A 19,320-nucleotide genomic window follows, 5' to 3' on the forward strand; every position below is an offset into this window, starting at 1 on the left:
TTAAACAATTTAACCTTTCCTTGTTTTACAGAAGTAAGCTTGAGAGACAGAGATGTGGTTTGACTGTGATCAAGTGGTCGAATCACCAGCAAAATGACAGCTGGTGGCAGATCCTCTGAAGCAGGTTAGACCTTCTAGTAGATCCATATAAGCATTTGCAACCTGAAGATGCACTGCCTGAGCATGATGATTAAGAGGGATATGCTAATTGATGTGAGCAGAGCCAGAAGGGAGTTCAATCAGCAGAACAGTTGTTCTAATATAAACCTCTGGAAGACATCCTGTACAACCTCCTGTGTTTGGTTTTACTGGAATCTATGTCACTGACTTCATTCGCCCTTTTTTTTTTTTTTCCTTTCTGCTGTTAAGTAATGACAACTTGGATCAGCTGTATCATATATTTGCCTTAAGCCTGTACAGCTTTTGCTGGCTAGTGGTTCACATGGCTCTGCTTATAAGAAGTCAGTAGTCCAGAAATCAAGGGAAGAATGAAGAAATATATTAACAGTGAAATGTGTCCACACAGAAGGCAGAGGAAAGAATGAAGAATAAATCTCATTCGCGACAGAAGGAATTTTAAATTGCTTCTTCCACCAGCATACAGGGTGTATTACAGTTAAATAAATTTTAAAAAATGAACAAAGACCTCTCTGAATTTTTGGACAAGAGCTCTCTACTTACTCTCTTTCTCAGTGACTTCAAAGGATTTATAATACCAGAGAGTCCACGTCACCTTGGCTACCACCAGCTCCAGAAAACATAACGTACAAAGAACCTTGTAAAGCTTGGTAAAGATTGTTGAGTGAGCCAGGTTCCTGTAAAAAGAAACAGTTGACATTCAAACATAGAATAAGGCAGAAGGGGATTTTTGTGCCTTTTTCTCCTCTAAATATAAAAATAATTTGAATCTTCCACTATTGCTGGTTTGGCTGGAGTATTTTCATTTCCCTCTGTCTGCCCTGAGGTTACCTCTGGTCTTTGCCTACTATTTCAGGATCATCCTTTCCCTGCTCAGCTCTAATTTATTCCCTCTCTTCCAAAGGAGCAGCCCTCTTGATTTCCAGACCCTTTCATCATTTTCTTCTTTCTTCTCTAGGCTGCTCCAGCCCACTGAACAAGTAATAACATTTGCGTAAATACAGGCAATTTTCTACCTCAGTAGATGTGAGTTACTGTAATATATCACTCAAATCCCTCCAAAGTTCCCTTTATTTTCATGAAATAAGAGCAGGAAGATATCACTGGGATTTCCCTCCTTTTGTTGCTTTGATGGCACAGGGCACTGCTGGATAAATTTATTTTAATCTGTGCAGTGGGCAGTTATCTGGACTTCCCTCTAAAATCCCCTCAGCTATAGTGAAGGCACGTGAGCACAGGAAACTTGCTAAGACATTTTTGTCATTAAAACAAAAAGAGTGTGAAGTGTTATTACATCAGTCTCAAACAACTGGTGGGTTAGTTGCTGGCCTGTTTTAGAAGGAACAAAAAGGGCAAGGCTGGTGGAGTGAAATTTAAGTGATTTAAGACATAGTGATTTATCCTAAGAGATAAAAAGAAAGGTAGAAATAAAGGTAGTGGTCAAGTTGAAATTTTGTTGAAAAGCCAAGGGGCTTTGGTTAGTTAGCTGGCAGAGGGAAAAGGCAGCAGCACTAAATCCAGCACAGTGGTGGGGAAGGTGTCTCCAAGTACAGCTCTACCCACCTGGAAGAGACACTGCCCTGATCTCCAGACCCCAGCCACAAGCTGGGCCAAATCTGGTGGGGACAGCAGAAGCTTTCTATTTCTACAGGTCAAAAGGCTCTCCTTTGTGCACCAGGGTACTGAGAGCAGCAGGACAGGCGAGGTTAACACATGGTGGGCCCGGGGTGACCTGGGAAAGATGCAAACATCACCTTCTTCCTTAAGACAGTATAGTAGTGTTATAAATGGGAAGCTTGACTAGGCCAATATTCAAGCAGCAATCAATTTGTTAATTAATATGGTAAAGTATGAGCAATACAGCGCTGGGTACAGTAGGGGAAGTTTTCCCTCCAACTGCACACCGATAGTTGGGGCTTACAGGTATTTATAGGGGTACTCGTAAGCTTTCTCAGCAGTTTCTATTCCCAATTTTTACATCACAATTCTACACACTATTGTGATTTAGTTTTTCTCAGGATTTATCTCAGAAAAGAGTATCCCCAGATGGTGGGGTCCAGCTTCCGAAAGAAGAAAAAAGTCTCCCAGCTGGTGAGGTCCAGATTCCACTGCGGGTTCACCTTTTAATTGCGAGGATTATAAATCTCATAGCAGTGATGTCCAGCTTCCCTTGGTTGAAACTATCAATCCTTGAGTTGATGTTCACCTTCCTTTCTCAAGCTGCTTTTCAATATTTTGTTAAGGTGTCAAGATAAGTATGTTTCCTTTTAATATATTCTAAAGCTATAGTTTCAAAGATCCTTACTACAACCAACATTCTAAAATTATACTTCAAAAGGTTATTCTTGCAAAACTCTTTTTAGCTAGAAGCAGAAAGTTCCTGTCAAACAGCAACATCCTTAAAGCTTTAATTCGAATGCTCCTAAATCAACTTAAGACTTATAAAGGATAATTGCAAACAAAGGATAGGTTCAAAGGCCTTCTTCCATGCTTTACTTCCTCAGTTATTTATTAGAATTGTCTTTATAATTGTCCCATGGTCAGTTTCCACACATATCACAATCACAGATACACACATTGCCTGTATTTACCTGACACGAAACACAGCTTTGTATTTCGCAGTAGCATTGCTCCAAATATTCACACACATCTGTGTCCTAAATAGGAATGAGTTTCTGGGTTTATGTAGGCATCTTTGTAAATTAATTCTGGCAAGGGGTTGAAATTGTGGTGTTTGATTTTTCCTGTGAGCAATGATAACTTAAAATAGTGTCTGTCAAGATAAATATTGCAAGTGGTGTGAGCAGTGTATGAACGCGTGCCTGTGTATGAAACATCTGAAGAAAGAGCAGGCACTGAATGTCCTGTACTGATCACTAAAAATGCTGTTTCTAACTAACCAGATAGAAATGGGTTGTTTCTGTCAAGCCTGCAACAAAGCCTGATAAGTTATCCCTGTTGTAGTTTTATCAGTGCAAGATGCTAATCTAACAACACAAAAACAGCACAGAGATTGTCCAGTATCACTCCTGCTGCCCCTTTTGCTCCCCACCCAACAGGAAGGTAGCAGCGAAAGCAAAAGACCACTCCCAATTATTTAAGAGATACAGCCTAAAATGATTTGTTTCTGGGCTGTTATGAATACCCGTGTTTCCACGTGTTTCCTTGGCCGTGAGCACCCATCCCTGCCGCGCCTTCCCCGGACGCATTCCGGTGTCTGAGGAGGGTTCCGGGCGGAGATGGGCCGTGGGCGCCGGGCGCGGGTAAGCCTGACCCCGCCGGGAGGACGGAAGCCTGGAGGCACCGCCCGAGGCTCTCGGCTCCTTCCTCCGTCCTCCCTTCCTGCCCGGGAGGACCTCGGCAGCTGACTTTCGAAACCTGGGTGACGGCAGTAGGGGGAAAGTTTCTTTGAAGTTAAGGGCGGTTTCCAGAAAGTGGTGGGGGGCGGTTTGTCCCGGGAGCGGCACAGCCTGTGGCTCAGGAGCCCGCCGAGGTGCGGTTTTGGGAGGCGCAGTAAAGCATTTGCGCTTTACTTGCCCCAATCTTTAACGCCTTTTTTCTTTTTTCTTTTTTTTTTTTTCTTTCTTTCTTTTTTCTTCTTCTTTTTCTGTTCGTTTTGGTATTTGTTTCCTCACTCCCTGCAGCACCCGTGCCTGGAGTTGTGACCTAAAGGGACTTTCTTTCTGTGCCCGGTATAGCTACACGGTATAGCCTCGTTCCTCATTGTGTGAATTCTTGTAGCTACCCCGGTACGTGCAATGGTGCATTATGAGCTTTAATGGGTACTAAAGCAGTGAAGCAAAGGGTTGTTACTGAAAACTCTGCTTGCCTGCAGGCGCGGTGCATCTTCCCCTGCTTTATAAACAACTCTGTGACTCGGGAGCTTCTGCTTGCCCTTGCTGGCCCTTGATTTCTGCATGCTTGTGGGAACAGCTGGATTTCTTATAGCCGTGCTCAAATATCTGACTACATAAACTTTTTTTCATTGGGCTTGTTGCTGATATGTTCTTGTTTCCTGATTCTACATATAACATCTTGGTCTCTATTTGTTCTTGCTTACTGGAGAGTTATATCAGGAGCTGTTTTAGCACAGTGTGTTTAAAATTTAAATGCAGGTTGTGAGTGTATGCACGTTTGTTGGCAATTTGTTTTTAAATACTTTTTTCTTCCTTTTATTTATTGATTTATTTACTAAGCCTTCTTTTTTAACCTGTATAATATAGAAAATACTTTTCAGTTGACTGTCTCTTTTATTTTTTGAATGTTGTGAAAATCTTTAAAAGGTTGGGCTTTGCTTAAGTTCTTGACAGAAGATGGTCACAAGATGCTTCAGCTAGTTTTGCAGGCATTGACAAAAAAACTCAGCAGTGGGTAGAGTGTGTTGCAGAGGTATTTGTTGCAAAATTATGTATCCTCTTGAATATAACACCTACTTCAGTTTCAGGCAGGTCTACAATTCAGTTGTAGGAAACAGGGCAGTAAAACTTGTCAAGTCTTGCTGTCTGACCCCAGAACTACATTCTTTTTCACATGAAAAATCTACTGTTAATTTTTGCACCCTGAATTTACAATATCACCAGAAGGTGATCTGTCATCTCTTCTTGTTTTTCTTTAGGCAAAGCAGATTTTCTCTTCCAAAATGACTTTACAAGCTCTGGTTTTGTGTTTGGCATATTCTGGGCTTGGAAAGGCAAATGGTAAGTTGAATTTCCTGAAACCTGCTTGAAGTTGTTTGGGGAACTGGTTTCAGGTTTCTGAGGCTTCAGCAGAGTAAGAGACAAACACAGTTGAAATACAGATTGCTGGTGCTGCTTGACTTACATTCTTACATAGCTGAGACAGAGACATGCAGCTGGTAGTTGTGACACAAATCCTCCTAGAGCAGCATTTAGAGATGGGAAGGACAAGAAGCATCCCCTATCTACAGTGACACTGGACACCATTGTTAACCTGAGTTGACAGCTTCCAAGAGTGGGGCATCCCAAAAGGACTTCCTTCCCTCCATCTCAAATGTGCTGTGAACTCTAAAACTACAAGAAAGCCTTTTAAAGGCATTTTGCTGTTTACTTCTCTGATAATGTCTTGGTGTGTACTTCTCTTATGCATTCAATCTTCCTCTAGCTCTTAGGAAACAAAAATTGAGTATTTGATGAGAATAGGAAGTCATGAGCTGATTTAGTAAAACTTTTAGGGAAGTCTGCAAATATGGGTACAAAAATTGGTAAGTCTTTTTGTCTTTTAAGTAGCTTAGAAGAAAGGTAAAGCCTCAGCCAATGTAAATCAACATAACTTCATTGATTCCTAGGAGCATGCAGGAGATGGACTTCTTTGTAGGGGAAAGCCACAGAAACAATATGTAACTGAAGGAGTTGTGTTTGTGGGTAATCCAGGCCTTAGAATCAACATTAGGCTTCTGAATGTGTGTGATATCTGCCCATTTCATTAACTGTTTGCTGTCATTGCAGTGGTTCCTCAGGCTGGACACACAATAGTGAGGATGGGTGACAGTGTGACTCTGAGCTGTGCCCTGACAAAACCCATGGATGTTCTGCAAGTGACATGGCAAAAGGACTCAGAAGAATTACATGATAATATAGCTACGTACAGTGAAACGAACGGGTTAAGGATTCAGAAGCCCTATGAAGACAGAATGAATTTCACAAGTTTGGAACTCAACAAGACAAGCATAACTTTTTGGGACACTAGAATGGATGATTCAGGATGTTACAAGTGTCTCTTCAATGTTTTCCCTTCTGGTCCTGTCTCAGGAAATACCTGCCTGAGTGTTTTTGGTGAGGTTCTCTGCAGGGATATGTCTCTAGTGAAATAAGAGGTGTTTTCTCACCCACATTATTTCCTTGAGCAGATTCAAGAATTGCAGTGATGGGAGGAGCATCCCTTGGTGGAACATGGTGTAGAAACAGAGCACTGCTGCTGTGAGCAAAACTCTGTGGGTCATATTCAAGATTATTGTGGTTGTTTTGGCTGTTGTTTGTTACTCCTTGAGTAGCAGCTGAAAAGCAAGGAGAGGAATCTTTTTAAGTCTTTGATCAGTTGCAGCTGCAATGTGGGCAAACCAACACTGCCCATTGGAGTTCCCTTTTGGTGCAAGGTACAATCCCAGTGCTGTGAGCTGCTCTCCCAAACCCTACCATTGATAGGGAATTAGGAGATAGGACCAATAAATTGTTTTACTTTACAGATTATTTTAATACTTGGATTTTAGATTGAGTGAAATCTTTGGGGTATATTGCTTCAGTATGGGGGAAGGAGTATTGAGTCATGGAGGGGACCTGACCCAAGGAACTCTTCTTGCATTCCTTGCCATTGGGCTCAGTGTGAATCCAGTAAGCTTTGCTCTGATTTGTAATGGTTAGGCTGCTACTACTGCTTACGACCGACCAGGTGCTCCCTGTGGTGATGACTTGTCTCATTTGTGTGTTGGAAGGTCTCAATGTATCTGTCCATCACAACATTTCTGAAGGTCATGTGATAGTCATCTGTAATGCTAATGGCCTCCCAGAGCCCACCATCACCTGGAGCAACCTGTTCAATTCTACTCCTACACAGAAGACAGTCAAGCACAAAAACGGGATTGTGTCCATCACCAGTAAACTGGAAATCTACAATATTCAGAGCATCAGTGCACAGGATTTGATCTGCAGAGTAAGCAACACAAATGAAACATTTGAAATCCCGGTGAAAATAAAAGGAGGTAGGTGAGAAGTACAAGCAACTTGTTAGCATTATCTTGGCTTCCATGTTTTGCAATAGCATATTTGGATAGAAATCTTCTGGGAAGAGGAGGGAATGAGATTTTTATATGTCAGGAAATCCTATTTGTGTCCACTGTTGCCTTTGAGGTAGTAACATACTGGAGTCCCGTCCAAGAGGGGAAAAAAGCCAGACTAATCAGCTAGGGAGATATGGGGTTTAGAGGCACAATGCAGCATCCACCATTGTGCAGCAAGTTGAACTTAGGTTTTCATGTAGGCCTTCATAATTTTTTTAACAGCTTAAAAATAAATATAAATATGTCAGCTGATATCCATAAGTAGAGTATAAACTCTATGGGTTGCTTGATGAACTCGGAAATTTTGAAATTCATAACAAACTGTATCTGAATCAAATGTTCCAGTTCAACTTACTGCATGTTTTGTTGTATATAATATGTACATGATGTTTTAGTTTCTCTGATTTTTTGCCAAGGCATATGTCCACTGCAGTAATGGTCAGAGAGGAACAGTACTTTCAGGCATACAGGGAGGGGGGTCAGTTGAAGATTCTTATGTTTGGTTTATACAGAAATCTTAGATATATTAATGTAACATCTGAATATCTTACAACATTCTGTTCTGCTGGAAAGACATTCACCCTGTTTCTGCAGATAAGAAATTGAAACATTAAAAGCTGAAGAACCATTTTTAGTTCATACAGGAGCATTGACTTGAGTGTTTTAAAATTCATGTGTCTCTTTATCCAGAGCCTTAAATTGAAGACCACTTGTAAATTAGCAAGACAGGAAAAGCAGCTCGTAGCTGTGGATTGATTCTGAAATTACATGCTCAAGAAGTGATTGTTACAGGAATAGTAGTAAAGAGCAGGATCTGATTTTTAATATCTGCTCTCTAAACATTCAAAAGCAATTTAGTTCTTAATTCTGAATTACATTACAATTCTGAAAAAGCGTACTAATAATTTTGTCCTTCCTCCAGTATTCTTTTGTTTTGGTCTTTTAAAAAGCAAATGTATAGCTCAAAACCAGAAAACTAAATAACTGTTATTATTTCTTGCTAAGTGGATAAAAAATCAGCTAACAGCTGGCTGTTTTAACAATCATATATTTTAGAGGACAAGAAGTTCAAATGAATAGTTCAACATATCTTTGTTAAAAGACATGATCATTTTGGCTTGAGTCAAATAAATTTCAAGTCATGCAGTTTTCCAGCTAATGTCAGTGAACATTGAAATGAGCCTTTTGATTAATAGCAGTCAAATGAAGTGGTAATGTCTAACCGGGGAGGAACATTTACACTCAGCTGTTGGGTAGAGCTATTTGCAGGCAGCAAAACATAGCCTGTCTTTTTTTGTTAAAATTGATGTTGCCTTTTCAACAGTGTTAAGTGTTTAAAAGTAAGAATAATAAAATTCTGGGTGAACAAAAGAACTTCTGAAAGTGTTAAGTGTTAAGATGAAGCTCTGCTTGTGTATGTATGCCAGTCACTGTATCAGGTATAGGAATGGCAGTGTTCTTTGCCATAGGCACATCTTTTCTTCACATTTTCTGTGGACAAGTAGCTTTGTTTTTGAAGATACACAGGTTTATTTTATCTTTTGAGCAATTGCTGCTTTCATTTACCCTAGCAGTACCTTTGACCATATTGGAGGAACCACTGTCATTAATCAGACATCCTTGTGGCTCATTTTGCTTTTTTTCACAATGAGATTAATTTGCTGTGGATGTTTTGTTGTTTTGTTTTCACAGAAGAGGTATCATCATTGCTTTGGCTGGTGATTATTGTGGTGCTTTTAGTAGTCATCATAGTTCTGATTCTGATGATGCTGTTCTGGAGGAAGATCCTGTGCAGGAGGAGTTGAAGTGCTGAGTCACCAATGTGTGGAAACGTGGTTTTCCTAGAGCCCATAATAAGGTCTGATCATCTGCAGAGAAGAAGACTTTGTTGGGATACCATTTGGGAGTATGAGAGTGTCATACTGGACAACTTAGTAATAATAAATAATAATAGTAACATGTTTACAGTTTTCAAGGTTCCCTCAGTTGCATGTAAGTTAAAGAGCTGTTTTCCCACTGCCAAGGGACAGTCCAAGGCTGAGAATTGTGAGGGAAGGATCCAAGCAGAGCAGAACATGCTGCTCTTTCTTTGCTTGGAAGTAGCAGTCTCAGCAGAAGTAATTCGCTCATCTTTCACATTTTCCTGGAAGTCTACAAAGTGTAGTATGCTCAGATAATTTTTGGCAGATTAAGTAAACATTGGTGAGGAACCCACTCATGGAGAGTGATGTCCCTTCAGGGGAACCACTTCCTACTGGTTACGGCACCGTCTTTGTATTTTTTAAGACAAACAGTAATATGATGAAGAAGTGTGCTCCAATTTGGCACGAGTGTGCTTCCTAATGATGAGTTAAGGAGAAGTTGCAATCAGTGTAATGTCTCTGAGTGTGTAATAACCTGGTCATGGATAAATTCAATTCTCTAGTCTTAATTAGTAGTAACATAATGAACAGAAAAGACTGGGGGGTGGGGGGTGACAGGGGGGACACCATAACCTTCAGAAATCACAGAAATTTGATGGTCATTGGTGGTTTCACTGTTGTTTAACTAAATCTAAATTCCATGTCTGGCTTTAAATTCCACTGATATATTTAGAAACACCAACACATATTTATTCAGTTCCTGGCGATATACCTGCTTTAGGGCAATAATATGATATAAAAATGTTTCAAGGAGTATCACACCTGTCTATTGTGAATTTAGATCTACAGCATCTACTATTAAGAGGGTTTGACCTATTGAATCTGCTGCTACCAGAGACATAAAAGTCTCCACTGAGAAGAAAGAGAAATGAACACTTGCTGCACCCCAGATATAATGTCTTAATTGTAGAATGTATGTGAGGCTTTCATTGATCCTATAAACAACTCAGAAGATAAAATTTCTGGTTGAATTTTCAGACCAACCTGGAATTTAAAGTGCAAGAAGTTTGTTCTTAAATACTGCTTTTTAAAGGACCGGAAGAAAAAGGTGAAATTCTTACAATAAAAATGTATCTTTATTCTAGAACAACCATTCCAAACACGAATGAGCTTGTACTAAGAACATTGTGAAGGAGAGACCTTGAGATGGAGGTGATCTAATAGAGCTTTGGGATCACTCCCTGGAGCAGATCTGAGACTGACCAGGAGGAGAGAGTGCCAGAAAGCACAGGTGCTGCTTTGCAGTGTTTTAAAGCCCCTTCATTGCATGGCAGATGAGATGGGATACTGCGTCTGTGCTGGGGCCCGAAGCTGGACCGGTGCCACTCAGTGAAACACTGCTCTATAAGACCAGGTTGTTCATGTTTGGAGTAGGCTGAGGATGTTAACATGTCCTAGCATGATTCTGGCCCATGGATATTAGTAGTTCCCTGGGCAATGCCATCATGTGGGTTCAGCAATAATTTGTAACAGGGCCATCCTCAGCAGGCAGCAGGTTTCTTACACCCTACACCACATGCTAGGTATTTGGCTTAGAACCCCTAAGCTGTAGATGGATGGAATGTAGGAGAATAGAGATAGTGATGAAGGTAATATCACCCCTAAGGAATTACAGCTGTGCTAACTATCAAGAATTAAAAACAGGCCTGCCCTTAATAGGCCACAGCTAAATCCAATTAAGATAAGTATTGTAAAAGAGTAAGTTAGCTAATCCAGAAGTTAAATAAAGTTTGTTAGCTGTGCTAAAAAAAAAAAAAAAAAAAAGAGTCAGTGCTGTGAAAAGCTGCCCATAAGAAATCGCCGAAAAAGTACAAAACCTTTACAATAAGATAGCAACACTAAGCCATTTAGTGTATCCTTGTACCCTGACATGAGTGATGTAAGACATGATTTACTGCTGTGGAGACACCGCTGTGATGCACAACAACAGAGCCTACAGTATCCCTTATTTGGGAAACTGAACAGATCCTCCTCCCCTGCCTTGTAAGGAAAGCATAAGACACAGAAAAGCACTGTGCTTTCAGTTTCAACTGAAAGCACTGTGTCTCTTTTTCCTTAGCTAAAGGCTCAAAGTCCCTCTGTGTCTCCAAGAGAAATGGCGTCTCATGTCCTGCTGCCTGGGAAGACGTCAAGATTCCTGGCCCCACACACATGCCAACATGTCACAAGGTCAAGACTTAATGTAAATCCCTGTTTGCTGGAGCAGAGGACATAAATTAGATGAGCATTGTTTAGTAGCGGGTGTTTGTTGGATTAAAGTTTATCAAGAAAACCAGGATTTGAATGATATCAGTTGTTTGTGTTCCTTTCCATTTTTCATAGGTTTTGTTTAACTGTGATGCGAGGATGTGATTTCTGCAGTGAGGCTGAAAGTCAGTAAGTCTCTGTTCTTTCAATGTAGTCCAGTTTTTATTAGCTATAGTTAGTATCTTTTCAGTTGCTCTTTGGCCTTGAGTTTCAAAAATGTATTGCACTGACCTGGATCAGTTTTGAATAAAGGCAGCATTACTTTATCCAGAGAAATTTTAACCAGCTGATCATATTCCTTCCTATGTGACCATCTAAGTGAAATGTGTAGTGTGTCTTTTTAATTTACACCTGTTTCCCTGAAGGCATCATTAATTAGTTTGCTGTAAAACTTCAGTGGTGGTGCAGTTTGATCACTCTGTCACCGTCTGATTTTTTTTTCCCCTCTCCTAGGATGCTCTTTTCTGCTGGTGGCTAAGGGTTACTAACAGTTTATCTTGTATAGGATTCCACTTTCACGTTCCTGGGCATCCTTAGAATACTAAGAATATCTGTGGAGTTACAGTAATTTTTAACACTGTACTTACAGTGTGTTACCACTCTACAAGTACTATGATGAGGATATCCCCTAAACTTCTTCACTTTGGATCCTAGTCTGGTTTTGTGGTGACTTGTTTTTTCCTTGATCATCTGTAAAATATGTTTATGCTTTTTAAAGCATTGGTTGTAGTTAGTTCACCCAAATAATATCTTAAAGAAAGCCCTTTTCTCGTTTTACCCTCTGTTGTCCTCAGACTGGGTGGAATGAGGAGCAGCACCTACGCATGTACTTTTGGAAGTGCTGTTTGTAACACCACAAGAGAGAGCTAACAACAGAGAGCTAATAGCACTGGCTCGAGAATACCAGGGTCTGTCTGGGGCTTCAGTATTTTTCATTCTGCACTAGATAACAAGCACAGCCTTTCCAGGCTTGGCAAGATACTCAGTTCTTAAAGTAAAACAGTAGCTTTTTATCTGGGTGGCTGGGGAGCCTTCTCTGACAAAGTTTCTTCAAAGTGCTTTTGCATTTGAAAGTATGGTTAGGTTTTGCTTTGCTTTTATTTTGTTGTTCCCTTCCTCTTTATGGTAGATACTTGGGAACCAGGTATCTGGGACTGAAAGTCAATGTCCCATCCCTCAGGCATTTGCCTTGTGTACCTGTTACAGAGCATACATATATTTTGGTTCTCCCTGAAAATGTCCCCAGTGAAGTGTCTTCACAACATTTGTGGATAAGTGACTTATTTGGAATCAAACTGAGCAGCCTTTGTAGCAAGTGCTGACACGCAGGTTTGGAAAACTCTCATCCTCTACCAAGTAGGCGGACAAACCCAGCTGTGCCTATCATTCGATGTAAGTGCAATGAGCAGGCTGCAAAAAAATCACCAGGCATAAATTCTCCCATGCCTGAAGTTTCTTGATAGTGTTCATCTGATAAAAAGTTAAATACTGCTCCTCTGATAAAAAGTTATATCCTTTCATTCCTTACTCAGCTAATCAAGCTTAACTGTAGACCACACTGAGATAAAAGCAGTCCAGTTAAGAAGCCAAGTACCTGGGTAGAAGCAAAATAAAGGCTATTAGCCTGAATAAATTCCTGTGAGTTACCTGTCATTTATATGTATTCACTTGAATGTTTTCCGTAGCATCACTTGCTTATTTCATGGCTTGCAGGATACTCGTATTTCAGCCTGGCCAATTAAAAAGCTCTATAATTAATTCTCAGGATGTATCAGTCTGCAGGGGGATAAAATTCCACGCATACATTTTTTCTGGAGGCTTGTGGCAGCCTGTGAGGAAGGACTACTTCACAAATGTTTATAAAGGCCAGAATGTTGGTTTTTTTGGTGGCTTTTTTTTTTTTTTTTAATTTGGTTTGGTTTTTAGGAATTGGTATATTAATCTCACTTGGGTAGCTTATGCAGGTTTTGCCATGTGAATATTCAGAAATATTCAAGTAGTATACGTATGTTTAAAAAAACTATAACAAGAGGGGAAAAAAATTGGGGCTTCTAATTGAGCAGATATGATACTGAATAGATAGGAAAGCTGAACAGAATAGGTTAACCTGGAAGCAAAAAACTTGAAGTCATAGAAGAAGAGAGTAGGCCAGACTAAAAATTCCATTCTGCAGAAAGCAACCGCATAGAAATCTGTTTTTCTTGTTTGGAAATCAAAACGTTCAGGTTCTCCTTCAAATGGAGATTTTATGGAACTCAGATGTAAGCAGCATTGACTTTACCTCTTAGTGCTATGGTTTACTTGACAAGGTGGTATCTGGTCAAAGGCTGGACTTGATGATCTTGGAGGTCTTTTCCAACCTTAGTGATTCTACGATTCTGTTTGTGTCTGAACACAACCCACTATCTGTATTCCAAAGAAATGCTGAAACTCAGTGTGCTTAATATGGTAGACAAGTACTCCAAAACAGGTTCAAAATACCCCTTTGTTACAAGCTGGAGATCACTGAAGACCCTGAATAAGAATTTAATGTTCCCTGATTGAATATTATAAGATTTAAGATTCCCTTTTGAATTTGATGGTTGTTACAAATAGTACAGAATCAGGTCTGGTTAAATGTAAAATAGCAGCTTGGCTGATCAGCTATAATATGTGGATATGAGAAACCCAAATTTTGGTGGCCAAATATGTCCTGGAAGGCTGGGAAATACATACTATGCAGGAATTCCAGTTTTTGAGAAAATTTATAAGAACAACTACTTGGTTATATTTTACATTTCTTTGTTTATAGTAAACATAGTAATTAATTCTGGAAGAGTCATTATAGCAGTATTCTCTAGTCTGTATTCAGTTTGGGGAAGGCTCTGTTTCTAAGCTCTAGCTTAAAAATGACAACAATTCTTATTTTATCTTACGACTTCGCATGTTTCTCCAGTGTTTGCTTTGATACCTGGTTTTCTTATTAGTGAGAGACTCAGTAGTTGAGAAAAATACAGTAGCAGCTTGGTTTTGGGAGAATTTTCAGAATAGTATTTCCAGAGAAGCCCACTAAATACCAGACTTTCAGATGATAAACTCGAGATATAACTCCTTCTTTCCTAAGGCAGATGGATATAACATACTTCCTCTGCTCACAGAGGAATGGGTTTCTGGCAGTCACATCCCAGCTGGCAAGGCTCATTCTAAAGTAGCCTTGGTTTCCTCTCAAGTGTGGCTTTAATGAGAGTAGGAGATTATATTTGTCCTATTTTGAATTACTGAAAAATAGCAAAAACTATGCAGTGAATATACAACAGCATCATTCCTTTACCCTTTTTAATACTAAACCAAAAAAAAAAAAAAACCAAAAAAAACCACCAAACCCAAGCCAACCAAACAAACAAAAATCCCAAAACCCAGAAATGCCACAGTGTAAAAACAGTATACACAAGCAGACCTAAACAGAGCTACTGAGGGGAGGAATTAAAAAACCAAACAACCCTCATGACAAAAATGTCAATGAAAGGGTAATTCTGCTGTCAGGCTGTCCATCAGGTTTCATGCAAGCATAAATATTTTGCAACTCAAGATGTTTTCTGGATTTAATCACACACTGTTTTAAGACAGCTTCTGTTACCTGGTGATTACACCTAATTTTCTGTTCACAGAAATGTGCCTGGCAGTACCCTCTGGTCTGTATCATATATAGAGGGAGGACGGGCACACTTTGCAAACTTTCCATGCTTTGGTGCCGTCTGTTTTCTTTGTGAAGGACAGAGATGGCTGGTGTTTTGTTTGTTTTCCCTGTCATGTTTTTCTGGGAAAAGCATGCTCCTTATCCTGCCTTCCTTTAGAAGAGCCAGGAAAGGGGAGTGGCAGGAGGAGGAAGGAGAGGGAGGCCACATGGGTGAATTCTGGTCTCCTGGGCCATGGCTGGGGTTTTTTGTCTGGAAGGATTAAATCAATACTGTTGTGCTATTGACAGGATGAAGGTAGTGGTGTAGGAAATATCTTGGAGTTTGTCCTGTGCATTCAGATGCACAGGCTATGTGACTAGAACACAAAGCCCGTTCTTTGCAAACAGGGAGGCTTTTAGTATATGTGACTAGTACAGTTCCTATCCCGTGCATCATATTTGTGCTCATGTTGCATTACGAAGTAATTTTCTGGTCCTTCCTTCTCCTTTTTCATTCCAACAACAGGGCTTTGTATATAACAAGAAAATAAAATGGCTGGCAGCTGAAAGGGAGAATAGCATTCCTGTAATATGTGAATAGTTGCCTCATTATTTTTCATTCACTTACTTGATAAGAACTACTTATAAACTCAATTCCAAAGTACTTTACAAAATACTTTGTCTGAATGAAGGGTTATTAGATAAGGAACCTCTTTCATGCTCCTCTACATGAAAAGTAAAGATGCCATATATTTTATTATTGTCTTCAAAACCATGTAAAGGTAGAGTTGTAGACTGAATCTCAAACATATAAAAGATATTCTGAAATATCAAATTACTTAAATACTCAATATATGTGAGTTAATTAATAATTGGTGTATTATTACTAGTGAGGAAAGTTGGTTTACTTTTCACAGTTTACAAATAATGTCAGGGTTTTGTATATTCCTTATGTCACATTCTGAATTCTGCAGAATGTGTGATTTCCAGAATTAAAAAAGCAGGGAAGTTGTTTACCAAAGGGTGGGTTGCTCCCCGCTTTCCCCGCTGTGCATTTCTCTTCCTCCTGTCCCAACAGCAAATGCACTAAGCAAAACCTGAGACAGCAACAGAATGGCCATGACTCATCCTTTCCTGGGGTTGTTTTTGTGTTTCCTAGGATCCCTGAGAATTTCCATCCATCTACCAGATCATTAAAAGCTAGCATCCTGAAGTCAGCATTGCACATAGTGACTTGACTGGCTGGAAAGAAGCAGCAAAAAAAGGAGAAGACATCATATACACTGCCCTGTCTGGAAGCTGAGTTCATCACTGAAATGACTAACACAACATTTGCTATCTGGTCTAGGCCCTTAATCTTAAAATGTAGGACTGGAGGGACCACTTGGTCTGCTGTTCTGCAGAGCAGGAGATTTTGTCAGGCAAAACCTTCTTTACCCATGCCACTCTCTCTTGGTGCTGCTGCTGGCCAAAATGTATTTGTCTTCTTCCAGCTGAGTTTTGAAAATGTCGATGGGTAGAAGCTCTGCAGACTCTCTGGGGATTCTCTTCCAGTGCCTAATTGCTCTTGCAGTAGGGAGGGATTTAATTTTTGCCAACATCTGTCTGCAATTTCACTTGCAGCAACTCTTGAGTTCATCACCCCCTTCCTGTCATGGTTTTTCTTCTCTCATCTTAGTTGTTATGGCTCCTTTTTCTCTGGAAAGATCTGCTGGACTCAAAATCACAGGACTCGAACCACACAGCATTTGGCAAAATTATGGGGAAGAGCAATAGGTCTCCAAGCAGGTGACTAAATAAAGGCAGTAGCAGCCACAATTTGGAAAGAAGAATTGTAAGTAATTTGTATAATATATAAGTAATTTACTTTATTTGACTTTTTTCTAATCCTAGAGTGTTTTCTTCTGTGTTTTCTGGGTTTTTTGGGATGTGTTTGATGAGGCTAAATATATAAGTGAGGAGAAGGTGGTTACAAAGACCAGTAGTGGAAGCATTGTCCCTATCCTACTCTTTGCTCAGCTGTCAAAAGGCGTGGATTTTGTCAATAGTTTTTGTGCTCATCTTATGCACTGTTCCAGGTAGTCTTCCCTGTCTTCATCCATTTTTAAACACAGATAAATTGCTTAGTTGGCCAAAAGCCATTATTCCATGGCTGGACCTCATTGGGTGGGATGTCACACACTGAGCTCACTGTCCCGTGTCACCACTGTGGCTGCAATGATATCAGCTGGCAGTCTTACAGAGACTGAGCTTACTGATTTGTCATGCTGCTGGTAGCAGATAAAGACACTGCACTATTCTTAGGAGCTGGGACCTAATTCTGCTCCTGTCCCAGGCTGGATTGGAGCTTCTCTCCCACCGTCCCAAGCTGCTCATCACTGCCAGCCCAAGCCTGCCAATCCGGCCATTCCCAGGCTCCAAGTTCCAGGTGCTTGGCCCCCTATGGCTGGGCAGCAGCAGGCTGCTCAGGAGCGCGGAGCACTCCTGGGCATTGCCCTGCAGCTCCTCATCTTTGTGAGGGGTGGAAGGCTCCAGATGCCTTCTGCCTTGTGCTTGTTTTGGTTGGGACAGAGTTAATTTTCTTAACAGACATTAGTATGAGGCCGTTGTGGTTTGAATTTATTTTATTGATGCCTTGTGTTCTGTTGTACCCCCATGTTCTCCCTGAGTTGGTTTACCCCTGGGTTTTACCCTCCCTCAAAGCTGTCCCTTATACCATTGCCTGCCCCTTGTTCCAGCTCTTTCCCTGCCCGTCAAGCCAACCCAGCCCTTGATTCCCAAAGCTTTTCTGCCACTTAAACCTTGGGCCCATCCCATCCCTGTCTGCAACACCCCTTTGAAATTCCGCTACTCCTGGAAGCGCCATTGGCCCATGTGACCCATCCTCTCCACCCTCCTGCCCCAACTGGTCCCAGACGCTGGATGTAATCCCGTCACTCCTGCCCTGAGAATTCCCTATTGTTAGCTGTTAGTGTCCACCCCCTGACTTGTATCTGAACAGAACTGCTTGCACAACCCTGTTGGAGGATTTCTGTCCTGCTCCTTTGCGCTAAACGTTCCTTGTGGAAGCTCAGGACAGAGAGCCTCCTCCTTTCTCCTCTGCGTGGTCCCTGTCCTGGCTTGTGTCTGGCACCTTAGAGCAAGTGGCTCTGAAGGTTCTGCTCTGTTGAATCCCCATACCGAGACAGTTCCCCACTCCTGGCGTGGTGCCGGAGCTGTAAGCTGCCCGGGTTCTGGCAGCCCCTTCATGAGGCTGTCCTTCTGGCTGTCCCCTTCCTTCCTGGTGGCTGTGCAGGCAGCTGAGTGGTGCTTAGTTGCTGGCTGGGGATAAACCATGGCAGCATCTGAACACCTTCACGGGGCTCTGCGCCTGCCCCACTGGGCAAAGATTGCTGAGTGCAAGTCTGCCCCTGGATGTGCCTTCTCAGTGGCCCATTTTTACTGACAGGACAGACAGATGAGAGGACTGCAGGGGATCCTCGGGTGATTTTTTGTTCAGCTGATGAGTGCTAGAGTTTAAGGTGTTTCTCAGTCTTGTTTCTGTTTGAATGTTTGTCATTGTATCCGGATCACTGACAGTATTGTCTTTCCTTTTGGCTTTGATGAGCATTTGTTCATGCATCTGAAATACTCCTTCATACCAGAGTGCATAGAATTTTGGACTGTGCTTTTTATGTCATATGTTTACTAAGGGTACCAACTGTCAAGCTGAAAAATCAACAATGGAGATTTAAAACTTAGGACTCAGTGCTCAGAGCAGGTATTTTGCTGGTTCTAGAGCTGTTGCCTGTACAGAGACTGGTAAAAACTTCAGTGTGTCTGTCTGCTTGAGTTACTGAGGATGTGAGAGGTCGTGTTTGCTCTACTATTGTAGATGCAATATGAATTATTTATTTGTACCTTTCACTTTTTCTAATTTAAAGAAAAAAAAAATCTGACCCAACCAAAACACCAACTGGTCCTTTTTTTTTTTTTTTGTCTACTTGTTTGAGATACCAGAAATGTGTCATTGAAAGCTGTAGTAGTTTTGATTTATATTTTGCTTCCTTCCTGAACAGAAAATGGGAGTTCATGGGGCTTTTAGGGTGTTTTGGGCTAATTTTTCTTTTTAAAAGAAGGTTTTGAACAAAACTTTTGAGATAAATTTACAGAAGTATTTTTGACCACAGCAGCTGAAGTTTAGTTCAGATTTGAAAATAACTTCAGTCAATTAAAACAGTGTATTCTGTATTTTTACAATTATTGTCTGTGTCACGTGTGTTGCTTAATTATTTTTTATCTAAAGTTATGTGTTCTATTGATATATTGTCTGTCTTGTTTTCTGTATTTCCTTGAACAAAAAGAAGCCAAATAAAGAAAATTGAACATAAGGCCGCATCATTTCTTTCATTTGTAGCACAGTGCTTGTGAGATTTTATAAATCAAAGAGAGAAGCTGTTATTCATGAGCTCTAAGTGTATGACTAATTACTTTAGGAAAAGCAGTAGTGACTCACTGTACTCTTTAGTACATGTGGCCTTTTGAGATCAATTGTGAAGCCACAATAACTTTTGTTTGTCATGACA

The 19,320-nt window shown here is 40.7% G+C and overlaps 1 protein-coding gene across 8 annotated transcripts; it reads left to right on the forward strand.

The window, feature by feature from the left end:
• The first annotated feature begins 3,332 nt into the window (after positions 1–3,332).
• LOC121351588 (OX-2 membrane glycoprotein-like) lies at positions 3,333–19,083 on the forward strand. Of its 8 annotated transcripts, XR_005954804.1 has the most exons (7): positions 3,531–3,631; positions 3,783–3,887; positions 4,754–4,835; positions 5,604–5,930; positions 6,587–6,853; positions 8,624–8,789; positions 15,915–19,083. XR_005954804.1 is itself a non-coding variant. In XM_041463861.1 (6 exons), the coding sequence occupies exons 3-6, from the start codon at positions 4,778–4,780 to the stop codon at positions 8,734–8,736; spliced, it is 765 nt and encodes a 254-aa protein (XP_041319795.1). In that variant the 5' UTR covers positions 3,333–3,401; positions 3,783–3,887; positions 4,754–4,777; the 3' UTR covers positions 8,737–8,892. The 8 variants fall into 8 exon arrangements, 7 of the variants coding, with proteins under 7 accessions (XP_041319795.1, XP_041319799.1, XP_041319796.1 ...); XM_041463861.1 differs by lacking the exons at positions 3,531–3,631; positions 15,915–19,083 and adding an exon at positions 3,333–3,401 and having other exon boundaries at positions 8,624–8,892; XM_041463865.1 differs by lacking the exons at positions 3,531–3,631; positions 15,915–19,083 and adding an exon at positions 3,352–3,401 and having other exon boundaries at positions 3,783–3,843; positions 8,624–8,892.
• Positions 19,084–19,320: the final 237 nt, after the last annotated feature.

The sequence above is a fragment of the Pyrgilauda ruficollis genome, unplaced genomic scaffold (genome assembly GCF_017590135.1).
Source record: "Pyrgilauda ruficollis isolate IOZ18807 unplaced genomic scaffold, ASM1759013v1 scaffold17, whole genome shotgun sequence".
NCBI classification, from domain to species: Eukaryota; Metazoa; Chordata; class Aves; order Passeriformes; family Passeridae; genus Pyrgilauda; species Pyrgilauda ruficollis.